This window comes from Mixophyes fleayi, chromosome 6 (genome assembly GCF_038048845.1).
Source record: "Mixophyes fleayi isolate aMixFle1 chromosome 6, aMixFle1.hap1, whole genome shotgun sequence".
Taxonomy (NCBI): Eukaryota; Metazoa; Chordata; class Amphibia; order Anura; family Limnodynastidae; genus Mixophyes; species Mixophyes fleayi.
Window position 1 is genome coordinate 160,571,899 of NC_134407.1, and position 25,249 is coordinate 160,597,147.

General features: G+C 39.7%; 1 protein-coding gene across 1 annotated transcript; it reads right to left on the reverse strand.

Moving 5' to 3' along the window:
- Positions 1 to 33: 33 nt before the first annotated feature.
- FAM83C (family with sequence similarity 83 member C) lies at positions 34 to 24,698 on the reverse strand. Its single transcript, XM_075176939.1, has 4 exons — positions 23,894 to 24,698; positions 10,941 to 11,108; positions 3,229 to 3,353; positions 34 to 2,431 (listed from the first exon to the last, which is right to left on the reverse strand). Exons 1-4 carry the CDS (start codon positions 24,404 to 24,406, stop codon positions 1,636 to 1,638), a joined length of 1,602 nt encoding a protein of 533 aa, XP_075033040.1. The 5' UTR covers positions 24,407 to 24,698; the 3' UTR covers positions 34 to 1,635.
- Positions 24,699 to 25,249: the final 551 nt, after the last annotated feature.

A 25,249-nucleotide genomic window follows, 5' to 3' on the forward strand; every position in this document is an offset into this window, starting at 1 on the left:
CTGTAGAATAAAAGAAGACATTTCAGACACATATTGTGTATTTTGCTTAAAAACACTTTATTAAAGCCACAGTTATGATATAACATTGTAGTTAAAAATGCAGCATGCTCACATTTTTTTTTGTAGTACGTGGACATTGTTACTTGTTAGAGTAGAAGGAATCCAAGGCCAGCCTGGAATATTCACGTTGGCCTTCAATTACGTAAGGCCTATACAGCAGTAGCTTATTAGACTAAATGTAACTAAATCTTTGCATTTCAAGCTAATTTCTGATCGATTTGTAAAACTAAATTATACTATGGTATAAAAATATTAAATGACAAGTTTCTGAAAATCATTGAGGTAAATAATTTTTCCTGCACTGTTACCAGTTGAAAATCAGGTATTTGGATAAAGCATGTCGGGAGCCACATGAATGCCACAATTTATCATACCAAGTACTACAATGCAGTTGTGACTTGTAATCCTTATCTACAATTAGATGGAAAATTCACCTGTATGTGATTCTCTATAAGCATATAATATATACAATATTTATTTATTTTTTTAACAACTTTATTTATTCAAGGTTCAGTAGGTAACATTGTTGTGATTACGAGACAAAAGGACATTGTGTATCTGAACAATCAAAAGCTAAGTGAAGCATAAATACAAAAACATTTGTAATATGCAAAAATAGAAACATATGGAAATTAATATATGTTCTAGAAAGTCGAGAACAACGGGTGATGAACCAGTTTTTCAGAAAGAAAAAGATAGGAAAAACGGTGGAGTAGAGAGGAGGGTGGAGAGGCTGTATGGTGGACTGCTAGGAAAGAAAGGAGAGATTGTAGAGAAGGAGATAAAAGAGAAAAAAGGAGAGGAAAGAAAAAAAAGGGTGGGAGGAATGAGGAATAAGAACCAGGTGGATCAGGAGGGAAGGATAAGGTTGTTATAATGAGAAGGTGAGTTGGGCATGGAAGTAAGAAGCCCATTTCGCCCAGACTTAAATGACTTGGATGTATTGCGAATATTACTAGTCTTATGTTCCCTAAAACCAAACTTCACCCAACTAGAAGAGCCTTGGTAATACCATGCCCCAATCTCCTTCAGACTAACAATCATGATTAATTTAATCCGCTTTCAGTAAGAACTTTGCAATGACCCATTTACTTTTGAACTTCTCCTTCCAGTAATAGCATAAAAGTACAAGTGCCGGCAGGGTGACTACAGGATTGATAGCCATGGCAGTCCTGCAGCTCTACTAGTGGGAAGGGACTAAGTAATAGTCATTTTTCAGAGAAGACTGGTTTAGATTCAGTTATGGTATTTATAGTATAGGTGAGATGACAAGGTAAAGGAAACAAAATCTGTGCAACAGATGGAAAACAGACAGTAGAATGTGACTGTCAGTAACGGATTATGTGCGCTTTTCTTAATATTTAAATGATTAGGATTTTTTTTGCATGAATTTCACCTTATATTACAAATAGCTTTGACAAGCTGTAAATACATTTCAGCCGAAGTCAATGTCAGTGAGACCAGCTCAGGTCTTGGCACGATCACACAAGCTAGGTCCATCATCCTGTTTATCTTAGGCTTTGCTAGGCTAAGGAAGGGCACCAATTTCATGTTCTTTCCATGATATTGCACAAACTAAGGATGTGCCTGAAAGCGACTGTAGATCTTATTCTCTAGCAATTTGTTATTAAATTTTGTAATAAGTTCTAGTTTACTATGTCCAAGGGTCATTCTTTTAAAATCTTTGCTGGCATCTTCCCTTTTAACATCAGCTAAAGGGACATTCTTATTTGTTGAACTCCCATCGTATTTTGAAACTTTATTTAGTGCTGTATCACTTTTCATTCTCGGGGACAGTATGTTCTGCTGGTGTAGAAATTTGTTCTGTATATGTTCAATCTTGGCTCTCAGAGGAGATGGTGTGTCAATCAGATCGGGCGTGGATTTTGATAACGCCTGTTTCTGCATAACCATAAGGTTAATTTTGTCCGTGTGCGGATCGGACTGACGTCTTTGGTCATTAAGCGGTTCCATTTTTGGATTACTTCTCTCTTCATGTGCAGCTTGTGGGTTTCTGATGAGATACTTTGAGATCACTGGTTTATCTTCACGAATCACAGTAATTGCCTGGTTATTAACAAAGGGAGGGGTCTTTATACTTGATTGACTATCAGAACTAGAGTTACTGTCAGAATGAAAAGTACGTTCAATGGCTGTTGGAGGTATGGGCACAGATGTTTTGGGTGTCCATCTGTTCCTGGTAGGAGTAGAACCAAAAGCCTTGGTGTTTTCATTTTCCACACTAGAGAAGTAGTCAGCTTCAAGCGAATCCGCATACAAACAGCGGAATTCTCTGTCAAATTCTTCCACTATGTTCCCCTTGAAGTAGGTCACCATACTGCTGTGGACATGACCTGAAAGCCAGCTGAAACTGAAAGAAAAGAATTTGTAGAATAGATTTAAATAGGCAGAAATTGATTAAACAAAATGGCAACTTCAGTGCCTATGACCACTGTTTGCTCTAAACTGAGCATTCTGAAAACAATAAAATAAAATCTAAAATGTTAGAATTTTTTTGGGCAGGCTTGCAATTAACCCTAGATTCTCAGTGTAGCAGTTCATTGTGGATTTCCCAGTAGATTAAGCGTTTGACACTTTAATTTCCAGAGCAACCAGCCTAAAATCCTTTTTGGTCACATTAATTGCATTCCATGTATCAAGGTTCAGCTGGTCTGTTTTATATTTATTGCAATTAGTTTAGCATAATATTCTGCAGGTCTTTAGAAAGGCCATTTAACCAATAACCTGTATATCAATAGTCAGGACTCCCATAATTGTGCAATAGTCATATCCACCAAATAAAGTAAAGCAGTAACCACCCCCACATACACACATACAAAACATTCCCTGTTTACTTGGGTTTGTCAGATGGGAAAACGGATACATGGGAGCCCTGCCGATGGGAAAATCAGGTGTGGGTTGAGTGTCCCAATTTTGCATACATGGAGGTTGTGAGGGTATACATTACCCCTATCAGTAGTACAAAAACTAAATTTCTACAATAGCAGACCACCCAATGTTTGTTGAATGACCAGTTATGCCGTAGTGTGGCCAGCACAATTTGCTCTAGACTGATTCATTGCTATGGGATACTGCACGTTTCTCCTGCATGCACAAGGCTATTATATGTAGGTTTACTACTGTGATAAATATTTTATTTCATCTTACCTGTAGGACCCAGCAATAACATGCTCGCAGTCAATCAGCAGAAACTTCTCTAGAGCCTGTCCAGAAAATTTCTTCCCAAACTTTGTACAGTATGTGTCTCCAGTTACAGTGCGAATCTTCATATTCTACAATGAAACAGAAACATTGCCGATGTATAACAGTTTTTCTCCCACTTTTTCTAAAGAGTGTATTTTAGTTCAAAGGATTCAAGACTTGTATTGTCCCACATCAGTGTTCCAGCTGTAGCTGATCTAGAATTCTATTGCTACTAAGTGCATGGTATATTGTTACATATGATTGTGTCATAATTTAGAGATTACACTATAATTATAACCAATAAGGATAGAATATGTTGATAGTACACAATTACGAGTTGAAAAATATTAAAATTACAAGTACTTGGAGCTTACAATCTAAGGGTTCTATGGGCGGAAATCAGTTGTCTGTGTAGTGCCTCCGGAATGGTCCGTGATGTAACATTGCAGAAATCCGCGATGTTGAGATACCTGAGTACCTGGAAATGTGCGCTGGTGCTTTGTTGGTGGGTGGAGCGGAAAACTTTTTTAAAAAAAATACGTGACCGCGGCACTCCCCGACTCCTCTCTGTTCCGTCCGCACTGAATGACGTCATCACGCCCGAGCAGCGCAGAGAGGAAGCAAGAAGACAGAAGACTGAAGAGAAGAAAGAAGCCGATAGAAAAGGTAAGTGAAGAAACGGAAGCAAGGGTGGAGCATGGCAGTGTGAAGGGGGAGCACAGCCAGCATGGCAGAGTGTGAAGGGGGGCCAAAGCAGAATGGCAGAGATTGAAGGGGGGCCAAAGCAACATGGCACAGGGTGATGATTGGGGTGGGGGGGGGGCAAAAGCAGCATGGAGGGTGCAGTGTGATCATACGGACGCACAGCATGGTGATTTAAGGGGAACAGTAATGTGTATGTGATAGCACAGCGGGCTTGTAGCAATGTAATGTGTGTGTGGTAGGTGGCTAAATAATGGGTGCTATTTTGTTTGTTGTATTTTGTTTGTAGGTGGGGCAATTTAATTTTATAGTGGGGACTATTATTTAAGATGGGTGGTTTTGGGGCTATTAATTGAATGTGGGGCTGAGTTTGAGGAGCATGAGGTCTATTTATTAAATGTGAATATGAATTATTTAATGGCAGTGACGGTTGTGGGAAATATGTATATTTATTATGCGTAAATGGGATTAATTTATTGCAGGGGCTGTTTGGAGGGAGGGAAATAGGTTTATTAAATGGGAATACTATTACTTTAATGTTGGGGCTGGAGGAAGGCCTAAGTATTAATTGTGGGCCCTATTGATTTGACGCTGGTTGGAATTTTCTTAATGTACCCATTATTTTTTCCAAATAGGGCCCTCAACATTCCAGGATCCAGACAAATGTTCTGAGTCTAGTGCAGGCTTGGCTAACCTGTGGCACGCCAGGTGTTTGTGAAACTACAAGTCCCAGCATACCCTTCCAGCAATAAACTGCTATATATTGACAAAGCATGCTGGGGCTTGTAGTTTCACAACACCTGGAGTGCCACAGGTTAGCCAAGCCTGGTCTAGTAAGACAATCACGATTTTTGGTGACTGTTCTGCCCAATCTAAGGGGCAGGTCAAGACTGTGTACTCTTTATATACACACTGCATTCTTTATATACTACACTATGGTGCTAGCTGTCCTTCGTGGGCTGACCACTCCCCCTCTAGTGTCTGGTCTCGCCTCTATGATGACTGGCAACACCCCCTCTGATGGGTCCCTAGCATTGCAGGTTTGGCGGAACATCGCGGCTATTTGATTTCCCCCCTATTTATTAAGACCCTTACGAAATTAAAATTTCTATAGCTACTTATCACAGCAATAGAATATATTCTCTTGTCAGCATTTATCAGTGGACTTTCACTGGGGCAGTTAAGTGATGGTCAGCTCTCTGGCTATACTGGCTTGCAATGGTCTTACAGTTCGCCAGGCCAGTGCAAGAACCCCTGAGGATGCATGAGCTGGCTTTTGTACATAATTTTAGAAAAAAATAACACTATGGAATATATTCAATTAGCTTTTCGTCCGCTATTACGCGCGGCTGCATGAGTCCCAATACTGCAATATTGCGGATTTACATGCGCACCCCATAGGGTTGTGAAGGGAAATTTGCGATGTTGCGGTACCATTTTGTCACTTTACACACGCAGCCGAGCGTAATCGCGGACCATAAGACTATTTGAATATGCTCCTATGAATTCAGATTTTCTATTCTTTATGAATTAGGAACACGTTAAGGTCCTTTTAAGAGAAGACAATATACATTAGGTTCATTTAGAAATAGGAGCAAGAAGAAAACTCAAGCAAATTTGCTCCTGGACAAACCATGTTGCAGTGCTAGGGATGCAAATGTATTTTTTTGGCATTCAGGGAAAGTACTGGCTGCTTTTGCATGTAGCACACAAATACTGGACATCTTTATTTTTACACTGCAATTTAGAGTTGAGATATGACACACTACCTCCCAAATGTAAATTCATCCACACAGTTTAAATTTTCCCCATCTACAGCGCAACATAGTTTAACACAAAATGAACAGAGAATGTGTCACATTAAACATACCTGACACTCAGCCCTGCGCACTTCAAGAGGCAGATCGGTGGGGATCACGTGCAACCGTAGTACAGTACGGAAATGGGCATGAACTCTAGCTACCCCCATTTGAGGCGGGTCAGTATTTTGGGGTACACATATATTTTAATACGTTACTAATTAGCTGGTCCTACAGTCTCTCACCACCCCCCTCTCTAGAATGTAAGCTCTTACAGGCAGGGTCCTCTCTACCTATTGTCCAATGTCTGTTCACTATCTGTCTCCCTCATATGTCATGTATTTTGCTACACTCTGTATGAGTCTCCATAACATTACGCGCACTCATCTGTGCTACATATGTGTATTACCTCATCTATTTGTGACTTGCTTCTGTATCCGGCGCTACGGAATATGTGATGCCTTATAAATAAATAAACAAATAATAATAAGTAATGTCTATACCTACATAAGACAGGGGCAAAGTATACCTACAGGGGCAACTGGATAGTTGAACAGAATGCATCATAGCTATATATTGCAGGTTGCACATATCATAAGATGCATTCTTCTCAAAATACCAACCTGAAAAGGCAAGTGTGCAGATGTAGATTTGCATATATGCAAAGGTCATCTTTTAAGTCCTACTCTACATCACCCCCATAATATTTAATTGTGAATTATTAGGTGTGTGTCCATTCTATTTCTGCTTTGAAGAAATGTGAGTGTGCATGTAAAACTCTTGGTAGGAGCTTTTATGTCATCATGTCCTAAATGTGGTTTTAACACTGAATATAATTAGTAAAGATTTTTGGACTTCTATGAGTTTAATGCCTCTATTTCTTTTTCTCTAAATAGTACATACTTAGTAGTGATGTAGATGTAATTGATTACTAGATTGCATGACAATTAAAGTCTGTGAATTTCGTGTGGTTACAGCTCTCACTCATGTCAAAAGGGACTCAAATGTGTTCTTTAATCCATTAAGCCTGAAGGACACACCTTCACATTTTCTATAGATAACAATGACATTGGCAATGATGAATCACCGCACATATACATAACATTATAACTGTTATTCCGAGATGCAGGGCATGCAAAACTTGCCGCAAACCACTGTGTATGTTAGGCCCAAAACAAATCCATACCTCCCAACATTTGTTTTTCCCCTTTTCAGGACACTGCATATCTACCGCCTCAAAGCGGCAGCACGCACACGAGAAGGGAGTGTGGTCAGGCCACACAGAACTATGGTCGCATGACTTTGGAGCATGTCACACACCCCTCCTTAAAAAAAAGTCAATGTTGCATTTAAGGGGCACCCATCAACAGGGCACACCTACCAACTGTCCTGGAATCAGGACAAATGTCCTGATCAGCGGGACAACGAGACTGTTGCTAATTAAATCAGAGCAGTTGGCAGGTATCTATCCTAAAAAACATTAAAAATTAAGAATCAAATGTCAAATGGAAGTGATGAAAAATGCATTGTATAATGACCATGATCTGCCAGTGTGGGCAGTCATCTGCTGACTACACTAATTGTAAGATAGGGCATGGCCTGGTCAGCTCAGCAGAGTAACCTAAAACATCCTCAAATTCCAATAAGTAATGTAGGGAATATTGTGACATGCCAGCCAAAGACACAACGTCTAGGACCCCTATAATTTAGCTTCTTATGGGCAGATCACATATAAATATTTAAAGTGGTATAGAATTAACATGGGAGAGTGTTAGAAGGACTGTAATACCCAGATAAAATACCCAGTCTCGTCTTATTACTGTGTTTGTTACCAATTGTAAAGTGCTATGGAATATGCTGGTGCAGTATAAATAAATGTTCATAGATACATAAATTATTTGCAGTTCTAAAGGGGCTGGCTGTCTGGCTGAAGCCATACTGCTGCAAGTTAAAAAGTGACAGGCACCTTTCAGTGCACCACCTAGTCCAAGCATATTTAAATAGGATAGAGTATGTATTTAAATTCAAATTTATTTTTATTTTATCCAACTGTTTTCCACATCCTGGGGTCACCTAACCCTGGCCCAATTCAAGGAGCGGAGAAGGCACTTTTAGAAGAACCATCCCTGCACTTTCAATGGGATACCTTATGCACATTTCAGGCAGTTCTGGTGTCTTCTCACTCTCTTGCTTTATTCAAGATATAAAGTTAAACTAATCAGTATTTTGGAAAGTAGTAATTGGTGGTCCTAAAGTGGTCAAAGGATGGACTGAAGTGATGTTGTCACTCTTTCCATCATATGTGCATTTCTAGTCCGACCCACAATTCAGCAGATTAATGTACCAGGAGCACATTTCAAAACTGGGATGTGTGTGCGAACTCATAGGTGTATGAGTCAACCTATCCGCACAGTGCATATCTGGTTCCGAGCGAATTGTATAGTTCCCAAGATGGTAACTACCACATACTTGGTGACTTGTGAGAACTACCTTTTGGGAGGAGAGATCTCACTGGCGATTACCCCACCCCCCTCCCCCCCCCCCCCCTCCCCCGCTGCCAATTGGACACAACTATGACGAGTGAATTGCGTCACTAAGCACCCACCTCCACTTAACATACCAATCCGTGAGGTTGTCCTGCTCTCCCGGGAGTCCAGGAGGGCTCCCAGAAATTCCGGAGTCTCCCGGATATTCAGGCAACTATGAACTACCACTATAAAGGGTAGTACAATGCGGAGCATATTTAGATAACTTATTTCAAATACATTAATCAGCTCACTAATACAAAGCTGTTGATATATTAAAGTCAAATGGTGTCATAATGTACTCTGTAAATGTACTTGTTGACTGCTTTTGCAATTGAGGACTGATATCAATATTTCTTAAGTAGTCAGATAAGATATATCATAACGACCGGAGAGACATTAAATACATGCACAGGTGGGGTGTAGTATGTGCTCTGAGTTTATCAAGACAAATCATCATATATTTAGAATGTTTCAGTCACGTAGACATTTTAGCACTGCACAAGTGTGAAACACAAACTCCAGCAACAGCAAATATTACAAAGAACAAAGAAAGATAGAAAGAAAGATATACATGTCCTGTGAAACTGGACAGAACTGTTACAAATCATCGTTGCAGTTCTTGCATGTCCTTAAAACTTGTTAATAAAAGTAAAGTCTATTATAAGTTGCAAAGCTGTAGGCCTGAACCCTCAACAATATTTTTCTGAATAAACCAAGTTAACTCTTTCAAGGACTCTTATCTATTCAGAGTTTTCTGTTATTAAGTTGCTGGAAATCACAGGCATGATACAACATTTTGGTGAGTGCACCACTAATAAGATTCCCCACTACTTTTACCTTTCCATACAAATATTTGTGAATATTGCAAAAAAAATTTGAGAGTAATTTCTCTTTTAACTGTAATTTTCTATTAATGGAAGAATGTGTTATACGTCTCCACCCTCTGGCTGCAGGGGATCTCCCTGTTATTGTCCTAAGTAAGATACTAAGTCAGCATGTGAAGAATGTGAGCAACTTCAGTTAGAACATGTCCAACACTCGGGTTCGGAGATATGTTAAATAAATTAAACTTCTTATCCTTATGGTACATTTTAAACCTCCTCATCTTTATATCTTGAATGGAAATATCTATAGATCAATATATAATAATGTGTTTGCTAAGAACTTTAATGAATGGTGAGCTCTATTTCCTGACATTGGGGCTATTTATCATTGGGAGATAACTCCCTTATCTGGTGAAAATGGGTATTTTCACAGCATTTAGAGTTCCTCTCAAAACATCAAGGGGTTTCCGGAGTCAAATATTGACGCCGGATATCTCCTGGTAAAAGCTTCCCCACGGAAAGCAGAGAAAAAGCCTATTTCCTATGGGCAGTTCCGGTACAACTAAATAATAAATATATTGTCCCGAATGGGCAAAGGCAGACTATAGTGTTAATGGCACAAAAATGGCAACTACTGAGGAAACTGACCTAGGAGGCACTATGTCTGGTGTTGTAAAGGTTGACAGGCAATGTAGTAAATCAATGGAGAATGCCAGTCTGATGCAAGGTTGCATAAGAAACGGAATTAGTAGCAGAAAGAGAGAGGTGTTAAAGCCACTATATTGATAAGACCACACATACAATACTATGTTCAGTTCTGGAGGCCATATCTCCAGAAGGTCAAAAAAAGGTATTGTTCCAAAAAAGGGTTAAAAAAAATGGTGCATGTTCATTCATTAATAAAACTTTCCAGGGAAAAGAATAAAGCACCTCACTTGGTATAGCTGGAAGCAGGCCCGGCGCTCCCATTAGGCAAGGTTAGGCAGTTGCCTAGGGCGCCAGGCTCTGGAGGGCACCACAGAATTAAAATGACTTTAAAACTGCGCGGCGACCGCTGACCATACCTTTCACGGCTGCCGCAGAGCTTCAGATAAATCCACGGGGCGGGGGAAAGGGCTATGGAGGGGTGCGGATTTTGAAAGCGTGCTGGAGGGGGGGGGGGGGGGGGCGTGGATTTTGAAAGTGTGCCTAGGGCGCCAAGGACCCTAGCACCGGCCCTGGCTGGAAGCAGGGAAGGGAAAGGGGAAGAGGTTTTACAAGGAACAGAAGGAATTATTCTGCAGAGGAAGAGAAGTACTAGGACAAGAGGACATGCACTTAAACTGCATGGTAGGAGGGTTAGGGGAAATTTGAGGAAGGGTAGTAGATATAGCCTTAAAAACAGAACGGGCATAAACGCTATTATGGTAAGAGAATCTAAACATGGATGTGATAGACATGAGGCTGCCCCAAATTTGAAAAGCTAAGGATCAATTAGGTTAGTTTTTTGGGAATAAAAATGGAGAGACTAGATGGGCCATGTGGTTTTTATCGGGCGTCAAACTGTATTTTTATGTAACCTGTGCTACCTTACTTCAGTCTTGGCTTGTTATACTGTATCTGAACTTGTGCCATCAGTTTTGGACTCTGGCTTGCATGAATTTTTTGTGCCTGCTACATCTTTGCTTCAGTGTTTTCTAACTTTTGTAAATGATTTTATTTGAATGTTAAAAAAATATGTATTTTGTGCATCTCTAATTGTAATTAGAAGTCAAAACATTACAAGATATTGTTTTCCCATTTTCTCTATGCATGCTGTACAATACAGTGTAATTGAAACTTACAGGAATTTGAATTTTGTTAAATCCCAACTTCTCGTACATCTCTATAAAGTACATGAGGTTTTTCTCATCAAGTAAGACATAAACAGGGACTCTCCTTTTGCTTGCCGCTTCTATGAGATCACATAAGAGGTCCACATCTGTGAAAAGGTCCATGACCACTGCAATGACCTAATAATTGGAGAAAATAATCACATTATTACAAATGTACACAGATAAGTATTCTGGTTATCAACATGCTATCTATAGACTGACATCTGTAGGTTTTAAAGGGCACTTATTGCCTAGGTAGCTTGAAACGAGATGCACTGGAGCTGTCTTTTTAACAAAATACAACAACAGAAGACTACCGATATCAACTATATTACTATTATCTGTTTATTGTGTTTGTTTGCATTTTTGTGTTACATCATACTTACCTACTTTCTTCAGCTCCCTTCCGGGAGCCAGCCAGTGGAGGGGGGCGTGAGGGGACGGGGCGGCCAAAATCGCGTCATTTCGGCCCCACCCCCTCTGACGTCATGTCGCAAATTGCGTCATTTGACAGCGGGGGGCAGGGCCAAACGCAGCGATTCATCGGGAATCGCGGCGTTTGGGATCTAATTCTGCCCACTTCACTAAGAACTGGGGCACTTCCTAGTGAAGTGGGCAGAATTCGGGAGATTGCCACACTCGCCCGGGAGTCCGGGAGACTCTCGCAAAATGCGGGAGTCTCCCGGACATTCCGGGAGAGTTGACAAGTATGTGTTACATTGGTCAACAGACAAAATGTTTCGGCAATGAAGTCAGTAAATTTTAACACATTTTAATATTCTAAAAAAGAATATGACAGTTAAAATGATTTATTAGCTCTTCTCCTCATGATACAGTACATATCACTTAGAGTATGTTTTGCTTAGTTTCTGGGATATTTGTTGCCGAGGCATAGTTTGTGTGACAACACTGCAGTCGTTTTCTGCTGAACCGCACTATATTCAGTTTGAATGTGTTGTATTTGGGCCAGTTAGTAAGAACCAAGTATTTGTCCTGGGATGCCTCCAAATGTGTAGCAACCAACTTTTTGGGGAACAATAGAGCAGATAAATATAAAGAAATTGTGAGTAATCTACTGTTATCTTATCAGAAATTAGGATGCAAAATGTCCTTAAATACACTTCCTTCACGCTCATCTGGACTTTTTCCCAGACAACTGTGGGGCAGTGAGTGATGAGCATGGTCAGAAATTCCATCAGAACATCTCAGTGATGGAGAAGAAATTATACTTGTCCACTCTCCCAGGATACTCCCGAATTCCAGGTAGGTCTACCGGGAGAACAAGATGGGAGCCTGCATGATGCTATTTGCCGCCAATCGTGCCCCTGCAGCACAGTTACGGTTTCTCATCATTGCATGGTGGGGTGCAGCTTATTATTTTGGCCCTGCCCCCGTGACACAATGATGTCCTCACATTTCACGTCCCCTCCGGAGGGAAAGAGAAAAAGGTTGGTAGGTATGAAAGAGATATCTAGGCATATGGAACTGTACAATGCTAGCAGACTGTTGCTGGACTGTCACAAGAGATGCTCTAGATGTGTAATACAAACAGCAGATGAAGAAGAAGAAGAAGCGTAAACTGTGAGTAAAGTGGGAAAATATGACATTTCTTGAAAAATGTGAGACAAATAATATTTGTCTTTTATGAGTACTAACAAATATTGTTACTATATATTATTGTTTTTTCACAAGTTAACTTAATTTTAATAAAAATATTATTGTTAAAAGTTTGTTGGGATATTCTTTATTTGCTCCTTTTGAGGTTCATGTACCTGTGTTTATACTATATAAGATACAGTGGGTATTTCTAGTAGCAAATCAAGTTTTTAACGGTTATTTTTGTACTGACAGCTACAAACCCAAATTCCACCAAGGCCCATCTATATAAATTATTAATTCACTTCATCTCATGGGTTAAATGTGTATAATGTAACTAGTAAACAAAGTAAAACAAACGGTGTAAAGGGACAAGAGCATACCTGCCAGCATTCCCAAGCGGAAATAAAGGGACAACCACATTTTACCCAACCACATCACAGTAGATCACACCTACTTTCTGGGGCATCACACTCCTTTCTGCAACTGAAAATCTGGAGATTCCCAGGAACATCAGACTGCTATCAAGTATGGAGTGTCCCAGGAAGCTCTGGGCTGTCCCAGGACAATCAGACTGTTGCGAGGTATGAAGCTGAGTGCTGCTTTTGTGTCCATTGCTGACCTAGTCCATGGGCTATATGTGGCCTTTCTGCAACTTCTGTCCAAAGTAAACATACAGTCTAGGAGAGTGTATAGTTGTTTGCTTTCACTAATTCCAGATTCTAGCTATCGGACTCTAGAATGTGCTAGATACATGATAGTTGATTGGTTGCTTTGGGCAAAGGCTCCATTTTACATTTTAGAAAGTTTCATACATTTATCCTACACAGGGATTTTTCCTATTTTGGAGGGTTTAGAATCATGAAAGTGAGGGGTTGACTATGATGGAGGTACTTTGGGGTAGTGCAGCATGAAGCACTGTTCTAAATAGCTACTAATTTTCAGCCACATTTGAAAAGCCTTACCGAAATCAGGAAGGAGGTGTAGAAAAACGTCTTCATTATTAGTTTTACAGTTTGTGACCCTGAGAAGTCACAGTTGTACTATTTTTTCTCACGGGTTACAAGATTCTCCCTAAAGGGAATATTTCTTGTGAAATGTTGCAGCAATGTGGTAGAAATGAATTTGTCTTTTCAGCTAACCTATTCTGTTTATGTTATACAAGTAAATCCTGTTTATTCAGAGTACATGCGGACAAGAAATCCTTAATGACAAATGTTTCTGAGAAATGGAAATATTTTTCTTAGAATGTTATTGTCACGATACTGGGGTACCCTATGGCTATTTTGCCCTGGCCAACAAGCTGGAAATATCCCTGGGGGTAACCTGAAAGACACTCACCTGCACTTAGTATAGAGGCCTTGGGAACATATCTCGCTACCAGGCAATATCCAGTAATATAATATTTAATATATATTAATAAAAGATATGCCAACAGTAAATACTGCATTAGAGATAGGGGTAAATATAAACACAGTAATTCTAGTGCTTTAAAAAAATGGATAATAAAGTGATACTGCGGGAATGTAACAGTAACATGTCAGACGTCACCACCCTTGGGTACCTAATACAGGCTTATGTCACTGCCGCTGTGGATTCTCCATTGGCCTACTTCACTGTCACTCCACCTTCAATGGACACACAGATCTACAAAACCCACAGAGACCCCAATGTATTCCTTCAGTAGCACTCTGACTCTTCAGTCAGTCCAGCAGAAGCCATAACACCTTTCCAATCCTAATATCCAGTTTATTGACACCCAGGATTATCAGCACTTGAGATACTGCAAAAATCCTAGTGGATGCTTGAACAAGGTGGCAAGTCTTGGAGAGGGGGTATACTGCACTGAGTCAACCAATCAGGACTAGGCTTGCCAATGGACAAGGTCTATATGAGTATGTGCGTTTTATTTGTTTCCTGGCTTTGCAAGGAGACCTGTCTCCTTTCCTTACAAACAGCATATCATAGCTTCAACAAAGAGATTCTTACATATTAATGTTTAGTGTCTGAGGGAAGCTCTAATGCCAGGGAGCAATACATTATCTAAAATTTGAATTCAAATAATATATAACATAACATATAGCAAATATACAGTAACCTGTAAATTGACATGTAAGTGAATCATTGGCACATTTCTCCACTATCTGTAACACAGACACACAGACCCCTCGGTGTGCATTCAGGCAGGTATGTGGTGGTCAAGATAATACCACCACCCTGCCTAGCTGAGAGCCTAACTTACATCTGGCTTCCTGTGTTCAATCATTTTTTGAAGACCAGTGCAAACATGAATTGCAGTTAACAGCACAATGTACATTTGTAATATAAACCCTGTTTAAAATGTATGCATGATAAATGCATGGATTTAACACATAACTGGGGATAAGGTGGGACAAAGGTGCTAAAAGTATCTTGACTAGAGTCCTTAATCTGTGAGAAACTAGCGCATCAATGGCAGTGACAAGTTAACTCCTTGTTTCCTCACAGGTATAGAAATGCAATTTAAAATTAAAAAAAACATCTGGAAAAAAGTTAATTGTAAAAAAATGGGCCACAAAATTCCTAAAAAAAATCGTCAATTTTAATCAACACATGACTGGAATGAAAAATCTGTCTAACTGATGACTGCAATCAGCTGGTGTGTGTCCTGTCTTTCCAAAGTGGATCTGGTGCAGTGCAGGGACCTGCTCATGTCTAGACTTTGATATATGGAGAAAAATTGCCGGGGAAAAGCAACTACCATACCAAGGCCTGATTGATACGGACTATGTGTAATAGGCTTTCATAATGTACAATAGGACCACCTGGGGTCCATTCTAAAAATTGCTACATAGTGCAGGAAGCCCACTATGGGACCGGACTGGGGGGGACAGATTCCCCACCAGCCCTGTATTTTAGGATTATTTCTGTGACATTACAGCTTCAGTACCAGGAGATAATTAAACAATGAGATGGAAAAGGCTTTAGGAACATTGGCACTGTCAGGCAGTGGTAGGTGGGCTAAAAAGATTTTGCTATGCATAATAAAGGAATTTGAAGCGTTTGATGCAACCTCTGTCATTTTTCCATCCATATGGCCAATATGGGGTAAAATATGGGATACAGTTTTAAGCACTGGACCATAAGAGCATTAGAAAGTTCAAAAGCAGACATTACCGGTTTAGCAGGTTACATTATAAAGAATGACTAGACAAATTGGACTTGTTTACATTAGAATAAAAGTATTTTAGGAGTAATTAGTATGTATTAATATAATCAAGGTCGATTTATTGAACTTTTTATACTTAGGACAGTGCAGGTGACAATGGAAAATACAGATCAACTGGAAGACATTTCCACCATCAATACAGAAAGGAGTTCTTCACTGTAACAGAAGACAAACTATGTAACTCTACCTAGGGATTTGGGGATGGCCAATTCCTTACAAGAAATGGTTTCTGCAGCTATGCTGATTAGAATACACAATTGGGGTGGTTGAGCCAAGCAATTAATCCATTTAGGTGGTCAGGATAAATTTTTTTCCCACAGTGCGGATACATTTAAGGGCTTTTTATTTTATTTGTTTCTGGATAAACACAGCTAATCCATATAAGATCTGGTTGAACTTAATTGACTTTGGTTCATTTTCAACCTTGTTAACTATGTAACCTGCACAAAGAATCAGCTATGTTGACAGATGTCTTCTGGACAAACAAAGGCTGATCACACCCACTCCTAGGTCACCCGAGGCAGAAGCTGGACTCAGTGTGATGTCATGTAGGTAAACATGATTCAGAAGTCAGCTGAGAAAGTCACTGGTTTCAGTATAAATAATGAAGCTGGAGTGAGTCACAGAAACATGTCATTATAGTAAATGATAGTAAGATATTTAATCCAGGTTTTCCCACTTGCACTTCTAAACCTAATAGACTGAAATCTCCAAATAAATGCTTATATTTATTTTAGATTTCAATGTAGCAGTCTTGGGGGTATATTTACTAGGTTTCAAAAAGTGGAGATGTTGCCTATAGCAACCATTCAGATTCCAGTTATCATTTATATAGTACATTCTACAGAATGACAGCTAGAATCTGATTGGTTGCTATAGGGAAAATCTCCACTTTTTCAAACTCGCAGATTAGAAACTATACCCCTTAGAATGTATTAGATAAGGCAGTTGTTTATGTCTTTTGTGGTGGCGACATTGACAGCCACCACAATGTATAATTAAATTTCAATAAATTGAAACTTCTCAATCACAAATTTAAGATCTTTTAGATATTGCACGCAAAACAATATAAATTATTTTACTGACACATAAGCAGAACAATTTGTGCTCATCTGAACTATGGCATTCACACATAATTATTTTAATTGTCTTATTATGATATTGTTCAACCAACGGTAATGAACATTAAAATTGCAAGAAGTTTCTGATCACCATGGAGGTAACTTACAAAGCACAAAACGGAAGATCTGCAATGCTTCGTACCCAACATGCACCTTAACTTTGTGCATAGATATAAACTTTGTGCATAGATATAAATCTTGTGCATAGATATTTGGAGCAAAATGGCTGCATTTGCGTAGGAGCAGATGTTTGCTCAAGCAGAAGAGAGTTGGGTGGAGTGAAGGCTTTCCTAGTGAAGTATGGCATAGGTGCTTTGCAGAGCAGTGCAGAAATGAGAAATAATATGGTGGAGCAAGGTTATTAGTTTGCTCTATTCTCAATGCGGCTGCGATACTTATCTGTCTTTCATGCCGCTCCTCCTCTGCCTCCCCTCTCAGCCTTGTTTTACATTGGCTTTCTTTCTCCTACAGAATTACACTCCTCACCCTCAACTATCAGGCCCTCTCCCATTGCCTCTTATCTCTCTAAGCTCCTCTCCAATCACACTCCCGTCCATTCCCTGCGTTCAGCCAATGACCGTCACCTCTCCTCTGCACTGATTACCTTATCCCACGCCAGAATTCAAGATTTCTCCCGTGCTGTCCCCTCCACTGGAACGACCTCCACCTTCAAACGGGCTCTCAAAACCCATCTGTTCCTCAAAGCCTACCAGCCATCAACCTAACCTTCTCCATCTTTGTTCTCCTCACCTCCCACTCCCCTGTTCGCGCTCCTCTTGCGCTTGATCCCCTCCACTGACTCCTCTCATGTCTGCTGTCTGTGTCCCCTCCCTTTAGTATGTAAGCTCTTGCGAGCTGGGCCCTCTTCCTTTCTGTCTCAATATAATTTCTTCTCCTCCAGCGTCACTATACTTGCTTTGCTTGGAGCTTTTGGAGTCTTTATTTTACTCGTTTTGCTCTGTACTGTTGGTCTACTGTTTGTACTGCACTTTGTATGGTGCTGCAGAAACCTTGCTGCGCCATATAAATAAATAATAATATATTAAAATGAGATAAAGGAACCCGTGTATATATCAGCAATCTCTTTCCCCATATTGTGGGTTTTTTTATGCAAGAGATCTAGACAGATTACTTTCTGCCTGGTGTTTCCAACACAATGTCTCAGGTTATTGTGATTAGTTAAGATGTAAAGTGATTATATTGTGAGATTTTCCCTTGTCAGTTGGTAAAGCAGCATGTGATATCCTTTCATAAGGTTCACCTTGTATTACCTATATTGTGTCCAAGCTTATTGTTAACTGGTTTGATAACAGGGTATTTGTTTCTTGCCTAATCACACTAACCTGAGACATTGTGTTGGAAATCCTAGACAGAGAGTCATCTTGCTAAGTAAAGACCATTATATGGGGTAAGAGCTAAAGTAGCTGAAAAATACACAGGTCACAGAGACAAAGGTTGTAGTTTCCCTTCAGAAGGCAACAATAAATATCTGAGATTGTAAACAGAATATAAGTAAATTAGGGGTCTATTTATGAACCACCTCCAAATTTCCACATAAATTAGCATCCCTTATCAACACTTTTCGCATCAATAGAGGATGAAGTTTCGGGTATATTTATCAAAATGTCATTCCGGGGCAGTGTCCTTGTGATGACTGTGTTATGACCTGGAGTCTTTACTGCGCATGCATGGCCATAGGTTGGAGGAGGGAGGGGAGGAGCACGAAGCCTGCCAGGGAGGTACCAAAGATCCCTCTCCTCATAGGGTAGAACAGCTAATGTCAACTTCAGTTTTTTTAAACTTTTTGGAGTTTGATAAATTGATGCATTAGTAATGGGGACTGTGGTATTATATGGTAGTTTGCCTAATGCAGGAGATATCTCTTATATCTCCTACATTAGGATAATATTAAATTGCCCCATAACCGAATTTTGCCTAAACCATGTGGAAACAGATGCTTCTGCATGATTTAAGGCAGTGGATACCAAACTTTTTTAGTTCAAGGCACCCTTAGGGTCTCCATAATTTTATCAAGGCACCCATAAGCCAAAATTATTACCAAGTAGTCCCCCACCTTGCTTACCACTGGCCCTGGCCGAGGCACCCCTGCGAGATCGCCGAGGCACCCCAGGGAGCCTAGGCGCACAGTTTGGGAACCACTGATTTAAGGCATAAATAAGCCTCTTAGTCACCAAGTTAATATAAACTGAAAGTTGTGATTAGGGGGAAAATGCACCTTCAGCCCAAAACTAATTATTCTTTAACATACTGACATATGACATTATTTTAAATAAAAGCAAATATTTTAAACAAAAGGGTTCTTTCAAACACAATGTTTCAGAGTCTATTGATAAATGTTTGAACACTAAGCTGCAGTATCATTGTTCGGACTACAGATGGACAGTCTCTATTAAATAGCAAGGTTTCACACGCTGTTGTGGCAACGGAAAGAAAATTGTTGAACAGCAAATGTTTATAAATCTGGCCATGGTTGCACAAAGCACATGTCTGTTCATTTCACTGCTGCCAGAGGTGAGTGTCAATAGCCCTTTGTTTTGTAAAAGATCAAATTAGTACATGATGGAAAATGTGTATACAGCATCTATGAGTATCAGCCAAATATATGAAGTACTGTAAATAGTGTGCCAAAAACTATTTTTGTGCCAAGTGAACGTGACAATAGGGAAATAACCTCACCCTGGCAAATAGGGTGTAGATATAAATGATTAAATATAGCCTTGGTGACATACTGGATATCACCAAGCACTGGTTTCATCAAAAATACCCACAACCAAGATTCACGTGTCACAGCCTACACCCTGGGCAAGGCTCAGCATTTCCTACAAAGTAATATTATTACCTTCCTTATGGTCAAATTCTCTTATTGGTCACATGTCATGAATCTCACTCATGATAAAACCAAGCCTTTAAACAGAAACTATTAATAATCTAGAACTATTGTGTCACTCTTATATGAACAACAAAAAGACAACCTGTTTACTGAACTCACAAGCTAGGTTCTGATTAAATGGGGAGAGTCCTCATCTATCATATTAGATTTAGTAGATGATTACCTTAACTTTTAATGCATAGCTGACAAAGTTGCCAACATATCAGTACGCAGTTCAGGAACATTTCTGATCAGGTCCTTTGATATGTACATAGGATAACTCTATGTAGACATAGGACAACACTCTCACCATATCACATTAGTAAAGGACCCCCTCCAAATGGTGGCCATTGTTTCTCCTTCATTGCTATGGGCAAGCCACCTCCCCTCATGGTATGCACTTGATAAGAACAGATACTAAAGGACTGCTAATCGCAGCCACAGGACATCACCTACTGCCTGGTACATCACAAATAAAACAATTGGACTTAAATAAGTAAACAATCACTGATAGTGTATTATAATATATTACTAAAACAAAGAGCAGGTAAATAAATACATCCATGGCAGATAGCGCCAGATGTTTCAAAGCCTAATTTTAAGCAATATCCTGCAGAAAATTAAGACACATAAGGGGGAATTCAATTCCCCCCAACACAATGTAGCATTAAGAATATTACCATTAATATGGTAAATTTAACATTGATATCTGCTCACGGCTCTGGGAGCCGCAAGCAAAAAGCCTCAATTACAATACGATTGTACCTACGACTGAAGGTCCGATCGCTCGGGCAAATCATTAGTACACACTAAACGTGTTTTAAACAATTAACGAAAGATCGACCGTCTGGGTAGCAACTTTTCACAGCTATTTTGTTGTGTTAAAGATTTTGATTTCGTACACACTGAAACGACATATGACGTCCGTGCAGCGATATTGTCAAGAAATTTAAATACTGGGCAGAACAACTCTGGTAAGAACCTTCCAAAAACTCTTAAAAGGAAAAGGAAACACGTCTTCTTCATTCATTCTATAAAACATCTTTCTGTACAGTGTACGTTCATTCGCAACTGCACAGCAACAATTTATTTTAATATTATGGATACTGTTGAAGAACAGCAAGTTACTGCTCTTTTGCTACTTGCTATAATCATACAAGCAGACAGATCCAATACACATCTATAGAAAACATAGGTATGTGCTTTTATTGTAGACTGTGCAGACAAAGGTGTATAATTAGGTAAGCAGACATACGCTATATACATAAATGCAAGACACAACCTTGATTGCTTTTCAGTTAGAAGCAGCTAATTGTCAATTGACTGACATGGGGACACCGCACCACGTGGGAGAGCTACAGACATCAGAAATTAACATACATACACCCCCGAAAGGAGTCGCAGTTTGAGGAACTATCGGCAGCTGGTCGTGGAATTGGTTGTGAATTCATACACACTACATGGTGATTGGAACGAGATTATTAAACAGTATGACAAACCAAAACAACCGACAATCGGCACTTTGGGACTTTTGACCATCGTGTGATTATACACAATAATGCGACATCCGACCGAATGGTTGTATGTCGGCTGATTGGCACGATTATTGGACAAAAATGCTCTAGTGTGTACCTAGCCTTAGATATATGAAAGACTATTAGAGAAAGACTAAATATGTCATAATCTGAGCTTGAAGAATGCCACTGACAATACAATGCATGTGCCCCAATGAATTTACCCCTAATAGAACAACAATAATTGTGAAATTAAACAATCATAAAAGTGAAAACTATACCTGTAATATCAAAGGCTAGTATGTACCCTAACTATTATAATGACATTTGAATCAGGAGTGAACAAGAATATATTTCATATCTGCTAAAATAAAGAATTTCAAGAGCTCATCAGGTGCTCAAAAGTGGATTCCTCTTTTCCCTCCTCTTTAAATCTATTTCAATTATATCTCTACAATCACTTACTTATTTTAGCTTTAAATATTTCGCATGGGACAATATAGCACTGTATCAAACTAGTTATTAGGCTAGTTTTAGTATATTAAGAAATAAATTATAAACTTTTTATTCAATAATAAGGGAAGACATTTTGTCTTAATAGAACATACGCTGAGTACACACCACTGGTTTTTCATCCAATTATCGTGTCAATCACATGATAAAGGACTGTTAGGTCTGATATCGCATTACTGTGTACGCTCCCACGATCATGTTTTATCGTACCAAAGCACATCCTATGGTCTGATTTGATTTTATGGGGATAGATTTACTAAAGCTTCTAAAAAGGAAGAGTGGCCCATGGCAACCAATCAGATTCTTGCTCTCATTTATCCAGTACATTCTAGACTATTATACCTAGAATCTGATTGGTTGCTATAGGTAACACCTCCGCATTTGATTTTTAGAAGAGTTAGTAAATCTTCCCCATGGTCTTTTCAGCAGATGGTTATGAGAGATGCAGATCTTAGATCTGAAGGTAAATCGTGTAGATGTGTACACATAAATCTGCATGCTCATCGGAACTTTCAGTCATTGGGAAAATTGTTACAGAAATGTCATCTGCAGTAATTTTCTGTAGTTCGTACCCAGCTTTAGTGCCTCTGACATAGGAACGTTTTTTCCACTTATCCGATTCAGGAGTGTGTAAGCTCTCACAATCATATTTTATCTTACCAAAACACATCGCACCTGTTGATTTGTTTTTCTAAGCTTCCTGAAAATCACGATCAACAATGGAATATTGTCTGGCAAATGTGGAAGTGTGTACGCATTCACGACTAGCAGCTTAGGCAGATATCTGTAGTATGTACAGTTATAATCTCTTCAGCAGTTGGTTATGATAGATGAAGATGACAGATCTGAAGGTAATTATGTAGGTGTGTATGCATGAATCAACATAATTATTGGTACTTTTAATTGTTGGTAAAATCATTACAGAAATTGCATCTGAAGTAAGATTGCATTGGTGTGTACCCACCTTAAGGTTATAAAGATATCAACGCTCAGCAGCAAAGAGGTTAATATAGTTTTCAGTGATTACGGAAGGCCATTTAATGTGAACACAGGACAGGCAAAACATAGAACGGGAACATAGCCAGTGTGCACAAAACTTAATATAGAATGTTTAGCTTCCTTGCATTGATTGCTCCTTCCTAATGTTGACATCCTCTCCCACTTTTGTTTTTTAACCCTTGATTGCTATTTCCAGTTACTCTGTTTTTTTTTTACTTTGCACAACTCCAAACTTCCAACATTTATATATAAGTAACGACATCTGAAATAAGACTGGGAAAACTTTTGCCTGACAGCACATTATAGGAGCTTTATTATGATGGAGTTAGAATATTCATGTTATTGAACCCATGCCTTATGCTAGCTTGCAAGTCCTGCCATGATCCTCCTGTACATTTGAATGATCTGTGTTTGTTTTAAGACTATTGTATCCAGGCAACACTTGCATTGTGCATAAAGCTAATAAACAACACAAATATTGTAGGTACTGTCAGAAATATGTAGAACTCTGTCAGTATCTAAATCATAGACTAGCCAGACATGTATGGATAGTGTCAAACAAAATTTGTTCAAAGTCATTTTCAATTTTCATTACACCTGAGAGAGTAAAGAGTGGTTACTATATTAATTTAATTAGTTGGTTTCTGGTTTTACAGAAACTTGTGTCACGTAGGATAAAATGGAATAGCTGACTACACAGTTCCAATCTAACAGCTGCTTGTGCTACACTTCCCCTTGGTGATAAATAATTCAGTAATTGTTATTTTACAACATATGTCTCAACTTGCCCTAATGTAGCCTATGCAACCGGTGTATTTCATATCTGTCCAGTTATAAATGGGTGACTGGGCAAGCTAAGGAGAACCCTCATTTGTTTTATAATTATAGCAGTCATTCAAGGGTGGAAGGCTAATGTCAACATTATACAGTTATATACATTATATATATATATATATATATATATATATATATATACACACATGTGCACATGTACTTGTCATACTCCATTAATTGCTTTATGACACAATTTTTATCTTATAGACATTCTATAAATAACACATTTACTTACACATTTCACTTACCGATTTTGCCTTGTTGATGAGGGATCTTATGAGATCTTTGATGCTGTTGTTTCGGCGTCTCTGGAAGATGACTTGCACTTCTGTCCCTTTGCTTCGGGTGAGCAGAGGAATTTCGGGCCATCCCAGCTCCAGCACGGGTGTATCAATATCAGACATCATGGGGAAGTAGGTGCCAGATGTCAGCTCTGAAGGGCAGTTGTCAGGGACTCCCATATTGGCACTATCACTGTCCTTTTCTGGCAAAGTATCTTCAGCTTTACTGCTAACATTTGTACTTCTGCATATATAGTCAGTGTCTAAACTCGATAGAAAGGGCAACTCTCTCTCCTCGCTCAGAGCTTGTAAATATGCCTTTTCCCCGTGTTCCACCAGAGCATCTGTGGCCAGCCGTGCAGACTCATTGTAATTCAGCACCAGGGGAGAACTTTGTCGCCAGGGGTTCTTGAGATCTTCCACTCTGCTTTTCAGCTGACCAACTGTCCTCACACCTCTTCTTGCCTCTGGATTGAGCATAACTGCAAGATTAGCCAGAGACTTCTCTTAACAAATGTTCAAAGATCCAGTTGACGTCCTTCAAAGGTCCCTGCAAAGTGTCCCAGTTTATTATATGAAGTATCAGCTGTCAATATCCCATACACTGTACCTGTCACTTCCAAAGAATTTCAGTTTCACTGTGTACCCGCATCTCCTGCTAGTGTCTATTGAACTTCCTCATACTTCTTTTAAACTCCTTAGCTTTGTGATCAGCAAGCCAAATGTTGCCCTACCCCCATCCAGCTACCTGTTTGTTGAGTTTTTTTTAAACCTGCTCAGCCAAGGAGCCTTGTAGCAATTTCTGTCCAACGTGTTCCAGCAGGCAGCAGATAAGCCTTGCTGACAACACAGTATTATTTTATTATACAATTCAATTTTTAATTAATGATTGTTTTGTATTTGGTCAACATCCTGTGTTAATGGCAAGACAGACATTTAATAATGTAGAAAATAAAATGCTTTGCTAATCTTCCTGTCATTAGCAGGGACGGCATAACCATAGGGCTAACTGGGCTACAGCCCAGGGGCCTATGACATCCAGGGGGCCCTTGAAAGTGCTCAGCAGCAGTATTGATCGATCGGGGGCGGGGGCGCCCCCGGTGCGATCAGTGCTGCTGAGCACTTTCCCTGCAGTCCTTCTCCGGCGCGCTGTAGTCTCCTTACTGAGGAGATCTTGTGAGTCTCACTCTCACGAGATCTCCTCAGTAAAGAGCACAGCGCGCCGGAGAAGGAGGTAAGTGCCGGGGGGGGGGGGGGGGGGGGGCGGGCAGCTCGGGCAGCTCCGATCACAGGGGGGGGGGGGGTGCCCTCACGGGGGAATGG